At 37.0% G+C, this 14,059-nt stretch overlaps 1 protein-coding gene across 1 annotated transcript in view; it reads right to left on the bottom strand.

Annotated features, from left to right (window-relative positions):
- LOC107680102 (protein SCAF8-like) overlaps positions 1-8,077 on the bottom strand; it is a 46,993-nt gene extending 38,916 nt beyond the window's left edge. Inside the window, exons 1-2 of the mRNA XM_016475871.1 lie at positions 7,857-8,077; positions 5,310-5,393 (exon numbers count right to left, since the gene is read on the bottom strand). Coding sequence (XP_016331357.1) covers positions 5,310-5,393; positions 7,857-7,886 — 114 coding nt within the window. The 5' untranslated portion in view covers positions 7,887-8,077. The remainder of the gene's footprint in view (positions 1-5,309; positions 5,394-7,856) is intronic.
- Between the last annotated feature and the right edge of the window lie 5,982 nt (positions 8,078-14,059).

Raw genomic sequence — 14,059 nt, 5'->3', positions numbered from 1 at the left:
CCTGGACATCCCGCACCACCACCGAAGTGGGTCTTCGTTAGAGGAATAGACGGCGCGGACGGGATCGCAGCGGCTGCGGGCTGTAGTGAATGACGTGATTGACACATTTGCTGGCTTTAGTCAGCCTCTAAGCTAACACCTACGTGCCTGTATTGAATATGATTACGCATCGCTCCAGTAGAGTTATTGTAAGACAATTTGACATTACACAGTTTACACAAACCTTTTGCGTTTCCTTCTAATTCAAAATAATCCCACACCTTGCTCGTCTTTCGCATGGTCATTTTTGAACTCGCCGCAACTGACACGAAGAAAACGCATGTGAGGTCTGAGGTAAAAGTGTAGTTTCTGCCCAGATAAACTTTTAAAAATAATGTATTATTTTTCAAACATTTTATTTTAACTTGTTATTTAAAATGTTTTAAGTGCAATGTTAAAATGATGGTAATTTGGGAGGGAGAGAAAGGGCAGAGAGCCCCTCCCCGTGCACTCTCTCTGTATAACTGTCTTTCCTATCCCTCCCTCAAAATCAACTGACATGATGGTAAAAGGCCGGAAGACTGAATCCATGTTTCATGTGGCGCATTTGGAGATTTTTTCTTTTACTTAAATTAATTAACGGCGGTGTAAACTGTGCTAAAAAACATGTCTCCTTATCTTCTGACAACCGTTTCGCACATGCTGCTAACTTTTAATAAAAGAAAAAAAAAATCCTATGCAGTGATTAAGTATTTTCCATGTTGACAAATCTTTTGCAATGTCCTAACAACCGAGATTAGCGCACAATGCGTCCACATCCGCTAATGTCCGATTCACGACATAACGCCTCATTTGAACCGATTCATTTTAATAAACGGTTGAAATAACTGATCTGTCCAACACTGAACTCACAAGACGTCACTGTCTGAATCGGTGTATAAGTAAATAATTTACTCAGAACACCTCAGAAAAGAGATTGCAAGTGTGATTTAGTCTCAAAAAGATTTAACCTTAATAATAATATAAGATTGAGCCTTCATAATCCACAGTAATTTTAAGCTATTTATATGACCATGTGTAGTAAATTACCTATAAAATAATTTAGTTTAGACTGGAGTGAGGTGAAACCAGCACAAAGCAATTTGTTAGCAGGCTGCTAATTTTATTCAGATGTAGCCTAAGGTAGAAAATTAGACTATTAGTTAAAATAATAATAAAAAATAAACTGTTTCTTTGCATTTATTTCAGTTATGGTCAGGCTCGCAGATCATGGGGGTAGGGTACTTTTTACTTTGTGTGTGCGTGTGGATGGCCATCAGCCACCACCGAAGACCCGTTTTGACCCAGGAAAAACCCTGTTAGACATTGCATGTAGTGTGTTACTGCAGTAACAACAATAAATTATGAATAAATAAACGCAACTCTCTCTAAACTAAACACTAATCTTAACCCTATAGTAACTGCATGCCTTAAAATAAAGCATCATTAGCTGGTTAAAAAAAATTAATTAACTGGTTAAAATGCATGTGCATGCGCTGCTAAAACTGTGAGACTAAACAATTAAATAACATGCTATTTTCCATACAAAAAAAAAAAAAAAATGTAAAAGTTCAGTTTTCAGTTACATATGTTCTAGGGATGCACCAATCTGATACTCAGTCTCTGCTCCGATTTTCTGCCGGATCGGGTATCGGTCAGACGAGACCGATCCAAATCCGATATTGTGCGTATACTATTCTGTGTTATTGTTAAGCCCCACGAAAGGCAAAAAACATAATAAAGCACCATAAAGTTCTCGTGCACTACATTCCAAGTGTTCTGAAGACGTTCCATAGTTTAATGTGAGGTACAAATGAATATTTAAGTCGTTAAATTCAAGTTAACGTAAACTCTTCTCTCCGCTGCAGCTATCGGTCTTTCTCCATTCAGCATTCAAACTGCGCGTCGTGTTCGATTACGATAGTCAAGACGATGAAAGTTTAAAACAGTTAAAAGAAAAGGCTCAAACTATTGCACAGATATAATATACTACGCATCAGTATCTCTTCTCTGTGTGCTTTGAACTCTTATGCGGAGCGCTGCGACTTTGTGTTGCTTCAAGTGCATCATTCTGCGAACGGGATGCGCATAAGCGCTTTGTGCCACTCTGTATTGAGCCTTTCGTATTTTAATACTTTTGCACAATGAAAGATTATTAATAGCCTTTCTAGTTCTGTCCTATCCATCATATTTACATTTATTCATTTAGCAGATGCTTTTATCCAAAGTGAATGTTGCTGCCTCCATTACTGTGCTATACATTTAAAAGGAAAGTCTTTTAATTTATATATACATATATTTACTTGTTATTCATGAATGTATAATTTGTTCTTAAATCATGGCCATGCTACACTTATTCATATACCTTTTTTTTGGGATAATATGCTATATATAAATACACTTTTTAATCTATATATTTTATATGTCATGTATATGGCTTTGTATATACATGAGTGTTGTAACACTTACAAAAAAAGGATCTTTGGATTTCCCCCTTTCTTTAAAAGGAATACTTAATTTTGTGGTTAATTTATATTATTATTTTTTATGAAAAACACACCAATAAAACAAAGACAAACTCATTTACATTAAACATAGAAAGTCTGCCAAATATGCTTTTCGCATCGACACTAAATCCTCTGCCAACACCTTGTCAGTCATCTGTCCTTACTGTACTCACATGATAAGTTTGTTTGCTTATTTTCTTCTTAATGCCATTCAAGCATCTATGGCTATATTCATGGCAAGAACCAGTTACTCCATACACAAGTTAATCCACACACAAGTCTGTCTTACAAGTTGGGGGGGACAATTTAGAATCTTCAATTCACCTAACCTGCATGTCTTTGGGCTGTGGGAAGAAACCGGAGGAAACCCACGCTGACACAGGGTGAACATACAAACTCCACACAGAAAGGCCTCCCGTCTCACATAAGTGAAATCTGACTCCTATATAAATTGTAGCATCCAAATGAACTAAATAGCTTTTATCTCTATAACCAATGGTGGGGGCAGTGGGAGAGTAATGTAATTGGTGTATGTTCGAACACAGACTACCCTACTGTCATTGTTTAACATTTCTAATAATTTATTAGACATAGCTGTTAAGCAAAGACAGTAAACTAATGAAGTCCAAGAATGTGATCTCCAGTTTGTCTTCGCTAAAGCGCTGGCGTTCTGAGTGCTATCAAAATAAAAGTCCTGCTTTACACTTAATAGTCAAGCAGAATAACTTATTGGCCAGTGCTGATAAATTGAAAAATGTAAAATCGGCCGATATATCAGCCGATAAGTCAGCTAATAAATATATAAATGTTTTTTGCAGTGATGCAGCACTGACCCTGCATAGAAATGCAAATAACATTGGTTTATACGGTTTTATTTCACTTTCAAAAAAAAAAAAAAAAAAAGAGTCTATGATTGTTATTACCATCAAGGCCTAAAGTTTAGGATGGCTTAGGATAAAGTTTTCCAATTACCTAGGACTTCCAATTATCTAACAACAGAAATTCAAGTACATGACATTGTACTGCTAAAGGCAGCAGAATAACTGCTATCAGCATGTCACGATGCGATAGGATTCCACTGACAAGCAATTTTATCTATTCACAGAAGACACAACAAGGTTACATCACTCAACAAAATTAATCACAAAACAAAGCCAATCAGAACAGCGTGTGGGTGGGCACTTTCTCTCTGTTAGCACTCTGTTGTCTCACTCTCGATGAAACGTATAAGTGCATAATCAAATTGATGCAACTATTTCTCCGTCTGTTTATCTGAAGATGAGATACACAAAATACTTGCAGAAGACACAACAGAGAGCACCCACTTTATTCAAAAAGATAAGAGAAATACTGACACAGACTAAATTACATCACTCTTAAATTATCATCTTACATTACTGAAAGCATAACAACTGCTTGTCCATAGTTTTGAAGCAACAGGACAGTTTAAAAATCACATTATAACTGATAAAGCACATATTAAGTGTTAACTTATGAGGCAGAATATTCTGCAGGAACAGACATTAAAGTCCTCTAAAACCATGCCAGGAAGGCATTTAATTTTTTTATACCCCACTATATGTTATAAACTCAGTTACAGTTCACAAATATCATCATTATTGTGTTATGTGAAGAATGTCAACTGAATATGGTCATGTGGACATGAGCTAGGGGAAACACCTCGTAAGTGTATTAAAGGATCATGAAACCCCGTGTTTCAGCACCGTTTAGTTCTCAACACAGGATTGAAAAATGCTACAAAAGTGGGTGTAGTAGTGGGTGGAGTGGAGGAGGAAGAGGGGAGTCTCATATATAATTTTTTTTTGAGGGGTGGGGAAAAAAATAGATTCACCTAACGATCGCGATTCTTTTTAAAACGATTTAAAAAAATCAACTGGTTTATTTCAGAATGGATTTATATTTACTTATTTTACTTTTCCTAAGAGGTGGTGGGGAGACGTTACTGCTTTTATTCCAACAGAGGGCGAAATGTATAGGTGTGTTCGACTTGAAGCAGCACCGCGCAGATGATCGGTGTATGACATCAAAGTACCGCGAGAGCGATTCGAAAGCACGCGGAGCCGTCTGCTCTCTGTAGCTCTCGCGGTGCTTTGATGTCATACAACGATTGGTCTGCGCAGCACCGCGGTGTTAGATAACGTCGTATCCATTTCAAGCCAGCACGAGAAAGCAAAACCATGACGGAGGCAGAGGATCAAACCCCTTCGAGAATTTTTTCTGCACCTTTCACGTTTTGAATCCCAAGTGTGGAAACACTATGGATTCTACACACTGCCGGGAAAACATGACTAAAACGGTATGCAAAGTAAATAACTTTTATTTCAGAGAGTATTTTTCTACTAATTTTGTTGAACATTTGACTATTATATTCATGTGCAAGTTAGCTATCTTTAATAATTATAATTCATATCCATTCATTTTCATTTTAGGCAGAACTATAGCTAAGTCTTTTGGAAATTCACCAATAATGCCATTATTGGCTTGTGCACCGCTTGAGTCATAATTTAAAATGTGTTGGGGACAGGGTTGCAAAGGGGTGGAAGTGGATTTCCGGTAAATTTACGGAAGCTTTCCAAAAATCCCTGGAATATTCCAAAAAAATCCTGGAAAGAATATTTCTGAAATTTACTGGAAATTTTCCACTTTTTTGCAACCCTAGTTGGGGATAAATCTAAGACTACATCATAAATGGGAATTGATTAATAAGCTGAGGGACTCCATACAAACTGTTGTAATGTTATGTTACCTTGTTATTAAACTTACCTTTATAGCTTTAATTGCTGATTTTGTAATCTGGGTCATCTTTGCTTTGGAGATCGGTGGCTTGTATTCATTCAGTGAGTACAGCTGAAAAACATAAAACATTGCAATTTACATTCTTTATTATCCGTTTATACCAATGTGACCTGGATGCATTCATGTATTTACACTATATATACACACTACTCAGTAGGCTAATTCATATTTTTAATAACAGACAACAAATAACAAAAAATACTGTAATTAGGGATGCACGATATATCGGCCACCATATCGGTATAGTGTTTGGGATGTGGCTTTTAATGATGAGACCTTTTTTGTAATCAGGCTCTCAAAAAGTATATAAAATTTGGATATAGATTTATCGGCCAACATATCGGTTATCGGCTTTCAAAAATAAAGAATTATCGGTTATCGGTATCGGCCAAAATTTTCATATCGGTGCATCCCTAACTGTAATACTTCAATCTTGTGCATTAAAATCTCATTGTCCTCTTTTAAGGCCGGGACACACCAAGCCGACTTCAAAGAACTAGCGGCGACGAAAGCTGACGGTGTTGTCTCCTCACGTCGGACCAAAAAGCTGCGCTCGAACACACCGCACAGACTACAGCCGACGGCAAACTAACACGTGCGTTCTGCGCATGCGTGAGAGGAATTAACTGTCTATATCAGCAGCTATCAATAGTATATATTCGTCATTCAAAAGGAGAAACCGAAACAAAGATATACGAGATAAATGCAGATATACGAAACGTAAACAAAGCAGCACTTGCTTACCATTTTGAATATCAGTAACATTGATAACTTTGATTATTTTAAGCGGCTCATGTTGTTCTGAAAACATTTGCGTATGAGAATGATTGGGAAAGATCACGTAACATTTTAAAAGCCTTCTGTCTGTACCGCCTTCAGTTACATGCTTGTTTTCATCACTTTCGCTTTAATTCTCGGGCACTGACTCGTTCGCTAAACTGAACATCCAATCAGAGCTCTCACTTGCGCCAACGGTCCCGACGCTGATTCAACATGTTGAATCGGGCAAACTGCCGCCGACGAGTGGAACACACCAAACAAACTAGCCCGACCGTCGCTCGCCGTCGGCCCGATGTTGGCCAACGGTCGACCGTTGGCTTGGTGTGTCCCAGCCTTTAGACAACAGTCTGCTTCAAGTCATTAAGATGATATGATATTATCAAAAAATCAAATGCGATTTTCATGCGTCACTGACAAGCTACACAAAATCGCGTTCATAATCGGCAATGAATCACCTGCGATTTTGAATGTGATTTTGCGTAGCTTGTCAGTGAACTACGGCTCTGTGTAGTAAATGCCGCTCCATCTGAAAGCACGTGCTGGAGATTTACTACTAATCACAGAAGCGGCTTTACTGACTAGATGCGCATGAAAATTACATTCGTTTTTTTGCACAGCCCTATATGATATACTTTTAATTTAGATTATTTTTTGCCATTTTCGCTACATGTATAGAATTCACACTGCTTAACATAAAAATACACATAATAGCTCATTAAGTGTTTTTAATTCCAATTTCAAATGCAGATAGCCCAAGTGGATTCATACAGAAAACACTTAGCTATTTAGTTATATGATATGACCTACATGAGCTAATTCATACAAAAAGTTAAGTCTATCATAAAACTGAGGTTAAAGCTATTTTACACTTTAAGATTAAGGTTTTAAAGGCTGTGTGTGTGGGGTGTGACACAACGATGTGACAGAAGAACCATTTGGGTCCCTCAAAGAACCTTTTAGTAAGCAGTTCTTAAAAGAACCATGTTTAGAACATTTTATTAACCTAAAGAACCTTTTTTTCTACTATAGAGAAACTTTTTGTGAAATTAAAAAGGTTCCATGAATGTTTTTCATAGAACTACTGATGCCAATAAAGATCAGTAGCACTTCTAATCGTCTGCTGCTAACTGTTAGCAATCCAGTTGCAAAAAACAAAACAAAAACAAAGGCCGTGTCTCAAAGCCTATTAGGAGAACCTAAAATATTTTAGGGCATCACATGCCTTTCCCGGGGCTGCAGCATTTTATGCTCATTCGAAACGCGCCTGATGCCGAAAAACGCTGTTAACTAGGGCCTATGATGCCCTAACGTTGTCTAGGTACGTTAGGCAGCTCACCAAGCAGCACATGAAGCGGAAACATTAGCGTTTGTATTAACAGGACTTCATAAATTAGGGCTAATTATAACTAAGCAATAAAATACTATAGATAATTAAATATATATATATTACTTTTAGTTGCCTGACCCGTTTTTGTCAACATGCTGAGCGCACTGATGACGAACAAAAAAAGCCAAGCTAACTAAGTTACAGTAATCTGGAGTATGAAGTATTTTATCTTTCAATGTTTAACGTGCAACGCAAAGACTCAAACATACCTAACACACTTTTAAAGATTAAATGTTGTGATTATGTAAGAAATATATGGCCTGCACCATGAAACCGGCTTGATGACAACAGCGGCCTACCCTCGAGTTTATCGTGTCTACATTCATACAAATGAATATCATACAAACCTCGCTGTTAAACACCTTGACGGCCTCCATTGTGTGGATATGATACCGTTCTTTCCAACAGATCGAAAACGTTTAGCCTCTTCGTCCCTACAGAAGGCCTGACGCATTCACGTCCTGAAGTTAGCGGTGGTCGAGATGGAGGAGGACGCTAATATGGCTGACAACGCGAAGACAAACACAGACCGAAGCATCGCTGAGTCGACTCCTCCAGAGAGATTCAAGATTCATTCGTTGGGGAAATGAACAATGCCCTGTGAATCATCTATCTCAGAGCCTGAGCTGCCCAAACTATTTAAAGGGGTCCTATTATGCGTTTTCACTTTTTCAACTTTAGTTCCAATCACAACACACACTGGCCCAGCTAACCAATCACAGCACATTTCGTATTTCAGAAGGCGGGCTTTCATTTGATGCAGGAACTATTCGAGCCGTTCATGCCAGACTGGGGAAAGAGGTGTTGTAATAATGTAAAATATGTGAAAAAGAATGTGTTTTTGTGTTTTTTACACCCCCAAAATAAAATCAAGACTTTGGAAAAGAGCATAATAGGACCCCTTTAATTAAACTGCATAAACACATTGCATTACACCAAATACACAACATAATGTTCTTTTTAGCAATGTCATATGACCCCTTTAAAAGTCTTCTTTTTTTTCTCCCCAAGAAAAATTCACGCTTCCTTGAAACTTCCACAGAGTAAAATATGTGAAAAAGAATGTGTTTTTGTGTTTTTTACACCCCCAAAATAAAATCAAGACTTTGGAAAAGAGCATAATAGGACCCCTTTAATTAAACTGCATAAACACATTGCATTACACCAAATACACAACATAATGTTCTTTTTAGCAATGTCATATGACCCCTTTAAAAGTCTTCTTTTTTTTCTCCCCAAGAAAAATTCACGCTTCCTTGAAACTTCCACAGAGTGGAGCATTTCTGCCATAACATTCATTAACTAGAGAAAAACAACATGTCAACTCCTCCCTCTTTTTCATGCCTTCAATCATACATACATACATGAATTTATTCATTCTTTAATAAATTAAGAAATAAATTAAATTAAAAGGCAAAAATCAATGTTGCTGTGAGGCACTTTGAGTGGAAGTAAATGGGGGCGTATTTTTTAACTATTTAAAATCAGAAATGTCATACCTGGTTAAATTAAATTAAATTAAAAATTGTAAATAAATAAATATCGCGGTGAGGCACTTTGAGTGGAAGTAAATGGGGGTGAATTTAATGATTTAAAAACAAATGTCATGCCCATTGTTTTCGAAAAAAAAAAAGAAAATAAACAGAAATCTGACAAAGTTGTGTTATAATCACTCTACAGTGAAACACTGTAACAAAAAAAACAACAACAACAAATCAACTAGTCCCTCTTTTTCATAAATAAATAAATAAAGTAGGGTTCCTCAAACATACAAGAGAGCCTTACAAGCGAAGCTGTAATAAAGTTGATAATATTAAAAAGTGTTGAAGTTGATCTTTCATTACTGATGTAAATGTTCTAAGTTAATTCTCTTTCAGTGCTTACAATAGTGTTTCAATATAAACACTTATGCATTAATAAAGAAAGAGATGTTTTAAAGTTAAGTAGGAGTACAATATTTTTTGTGATGGGTGTCAAACTGTAATAAAGTTGAGAAATAATACTAAAAATGTTGAAGCTGATCTTTCATTACTGATGTAAATGTTCTGTTTCACAAATGCAAAGATACTGAGGCAAAATATACAGAAAGATTTAGACATCAACACTCATCAAACAAACCACAACAATGGTGACAAACATTAAACTAATTCAGATAAACAGATCAACTGCAATGCATGCTGGGAGGAGTCATGAATGAGTTTTGTACTATGTTGATACCCAGCATGCATTTCAGCATAAAATTTTCTTTTGTTGATTGTCACCATTGTTGAGTTCCATACACTGATTCTTGATGTCTAATTGATTCAGCAATTTTATGAGTTATTTTTTTTGTATTGTCTGTTAATTGATAGACGTATGATAGCCATACCACTGCTTTAATTTAACTGTAGTATCACACATTATTCACACATAAAAAACACAGCAATTATTTAAATAATCATACAACAATGATAACAGTCACCATCACCTGATCCCAATGGATCTTAGTTTTCGTTGCCTCAACAAATGTATTCTAACACATTTTTACAAGTGACAATGAAAACCTAACATTAAAGTACAAAGAATCAAGAGCCCAACTAAAGCAAATGCTGATCACAATGATGGTATTCTATATAAAAAAGTATTCTCGTAGCTTCGTAACTTTACAGTTGAACCACTGATTTCACACGGACTACTTTGTTGATCATCTTGGTATTTTTCTGGACCTTGAACGTGGTAGTTACCTTGCTGTCTATGGGAGGGTCAGAGAGCCCTCAGATTTCATCAAAAATATCTTAAATTGTGTTCTGAAGATGAACGAAGGTCTTACGGGTTTCGAACAACACGAGGGTGAGTAATTAATGACAGAATTGTAATTTTTGGGTGAACTAACCCTTTAAAGGCTGTGCATATGACTCCTATCAAAATGATGTTACATTTTTTAAATACATTGATCAAAATGAATATGAATAAATGATCAGATTGTGCATTTTTAGCATTTCAGGTATTGTTATTAAAGGTTGTACATATAAATCTTATCAAAAATCCATTCGAAAATAGCTCGTATTAAATCTAACAAAAGAACATGCATTACGCTACAAAACTGGTGTGACTCGAAAAAGACCAGATCCGCCCTAAACCATATATGGTTCACCTCACTTCTGGCCTGAAACGGGTGACCTGGATCGTGTGTGCTGCGGGGCTGCAGCTGGATCTCTGGTTGCTTGCTATTAGGGTGGGTCCTCCTCGGCTGTGGAATCATGCATGCATACTTTGAGCTAATATTTTTGGGTATATATTACTTATTTTTTTTGTTTTGCAGTTATTACTGTAAACAAATAGGTAGTGTAAGTAGAATTTACCCATTATTATATATTTTACTTGCTAACTAATATATTTAAAGGCACAATATGTAATTTTTCGCTGCTAGATGGCGCGTATTCAACACAAAGATACAAAGGCGTAGTTTGATGATGCAGTGACTGAGTGTGGAATCATGGGAATTGTCGTCTTCATCCCCACAGCCGAAGCAATCCGACGGGACTCGGGCAGAAAACATGTTCATGGATGAGCTAATGTATTAAAGATTTATTAACGTCGTAGTATGAAGCAGGGTGAGGCTGAAAGACGTCGAAGCGAAACGAGGCTGCTGAATGAGCGCAACACACGGCTCGAAAGCAGCGGAGCTTTTATTATGCCACAGTCGACTGCTTCCGCTCCTTCCAGTTAGAGACCTGCACTCCCGCGGGAGTAACGCGGGACTCGCGGGACCCAACGAATCAGGGTGCGGCGCGGGACAACTCTTGATGGGTGAGTGCGGGAAGAGACTCGTGTGTGTGCTGGATGCAGGAGAATAAAATTATTCGCGGGACTCCCGCAAAATAGAAATTATCTAAACATAAAGTGTTTAAAACATATAAATTGTAAGTTATCTGTTGCACAAAAGCAAAAAGAACAACTAATATTAACATTAAAATGATTGACATGCTCAAGCTAGGCATAGTTTCTATTTATAACACGGTTGCGCAATGTAGCCAATCACAGACTCAGCTGTTGATTTCTGGAACGCAATGGCCAATCAGAGGTGATTAAGTAAGAATCTACTCACCACAGTGCTGAAATTGCGTGCTCACGAATCCTCTCATTTTAACACACGAAGTGTCAATATGTAATTTTCGCCGCTAGAGGGTGCGTATTCAAAATAAACAAATAGACAAAGGCATAGTTTGATGACGCTGTGACTGAGTATGGAATCATGGGAGTTGTGGTCTTCATCCCCACAGCCGATGCAATGCGACGGGACTCAGGCAGAAAACATGTTCATGGATGAGCTAATGTATTAAAGATTTATTAACGTCGTAGTATGAAGCAGGGTGAGGCTGAAAGACGTCGAAGCGAAACGAGGCTGCTGAATGAGCGCAACACACGGCTCGAAAGCAGCGGAGCTTTTATTATGCCACAGTCGACTGCTTCCGCTCCTTCCAGTTAGAGACCTGCACTCCCGCGGGAGTAACGCGGGACTCGCGGGACCCAACGAATCAGGGTGCGGCGCGGGACAACTCTTGATGGGTGAGTGCGGGAAGAGACTCGTGTGTGTGCTGGATGCAGGAGAATAAAATTATTCGCGGGACTCCCGCAAAATAGAAATTATCTAAACATAAAGTGTTTAAAACATATAAATTGTTATTTATCTGTTGGGGATGGATGTTTGCTTCAAGTGATAGGCCAGGTAAGTGAAATTATATTATCTTGCTGTATGTGTGTCGTTTTCTTTATGTTTTCTGACTAAAAGCAACCAAAAAGCCATTTTAAAGTGGTTAAGCAAATTATAATAATAATGATCGGCAGGGATCCCAGACCAATACAATTAGTGTGCCTCCTCTATTTTAAAACCCATGAGCCGCCACTGCTACTTACAGTCGTGCGTATGTGGGGTAAAGCAGCACTGTTTTATCATGCTAGATACATTTGAACGTTCTGTTATAATTCTACTCTGTGCGGTCATCACCGGTCTATTGAAACGCACAACATATAAAAGCGTCTTTGGTGTTTCCATGTTTTCTACAAAACAAAACCGGAAATTGAGGGGTTATGACGTCATTGGCATGCGACACAATGACACTATAGACACGGTCTGTGTCACTAGTTAAAATTGCTTATTTCTCTGGATTTAAACATTCTTCGAAACATTTGGGATAATGTAAGTACACAAGTCAGCAAAATATATAACACAGTTCTAGTGGTTTTTGGATATTTTAATAAAAAAATCTTAGATATTGTACCTTTAAGTACAATCTAACTGATTTTCATGGGTTGTATTTAACACTCCCAAGATAATTTTTTTTTACAGTGTAACACAACACGGTGTCTACACCGGACGCGAGTGGTGCGACAAAATACAATAGAACCTATTGACTGGATGCGGCGTGACAAATTCCCGACAGTAAACTGCTGCTGCGGAGCTAACATGAACTAAGACTTGTATTTTTTTAACAAAGATTAATAACTGCTCATTGTGAATGTTAATGCATTAACTAAGGTTAACTAATGAGGTCTTATTGTAAAGTGATACCTATTGGTCTTTATAGTTCTTTTGCACTTTAATCTGTGTAAAACTTTTAACTTTATACATGTTTCTGTATTGCTTTATTGCATTTAAATGTTCAGTTATTTTTGTTATAAGAAAAAAGTTATTAAACCTGTTATACTGTATTATGACAGCACTTATTTAAAACTAAATTTCAATATCGTGATAATACTGTATACCGTGATAAAAGCATGAGCAATTAATCGCAACATATGATATTAATTATATCAATTAATTATACGTCTCCAACCCTGCAGATGTCAGCTCCAACCCTAATCAATCCAGAACCAGCTAATCAAAGAGTTCAGATTTACACTAATGAGTATTTTAAATAAAAAATAGGTGTGCTGTTGAAAAAGTTAAATAATGTTTGTTGGTCAATCAGCCATATGTCGTCAGCCCTTTACAGGCATATACATGTATGGGCTGCTTGTGTTTTTGTTATTTGGCTCACTACAGGTGGAATTATGGCACTGTTTTGGTTCTGACTAAAAAGATTTGGGCTGTCAGACTAATCTGGGCCACACTTTAGCTGTTTGTTTGGGTCAGATCTGTGCTAAAGGAAACTAGCTTGACTAACTATTAGTAATATATCAACATTTCTTCATCAGAAACAATGCAGCAGAAAATTGCATTAAGCAGCAAAAATGAACACTGCCAAAAAAGGTGCCAAATGCGAATAAAAAGCTCCTTGAAGCAACATAATAATAATAATAATAATAATAATAAATTATTGACATATCCCATTTAATTAGCTTAATCAGAGATGCCCAATTCAGACACTGAAACATACAGTAGGCTATCTTCATTTCTAATTTATTTTTTTCTTTGAACTTTTTTTGCTTAATTTTGAAATGTAGAATAAATTTAAATGTATATTTTAATATAATAGGCCCTATAGCTAGATATAATGCAACATTTACATTCGGCTCACGACTTTAAATCAAGTTTGTTGGTTTTTGGCCCCTCTCATATGGACCTTTT

Source organism: Sinocyclocheilus anshuiensis, unplaced genomic scaffold, assembly GCF_001515605.1.
Source record: "Sinocyclocheilus anshuiensis isolate Anshui unplaced genomic scaffold, SAMN03320099.WGS_v1.1 scaffold1290, whole genome shotgun sequence".
Lineage (NCBI taxonomy): Eukaryota > Metazoa > Chordata > Actinopteri > Cypriniformes > Cyprinidae > Sinocyclocheilus > Sinocyclocheilus anshuiensis.
This window is presented reverse-complemented; position numbering and strand designations above follow the sequence as displayed.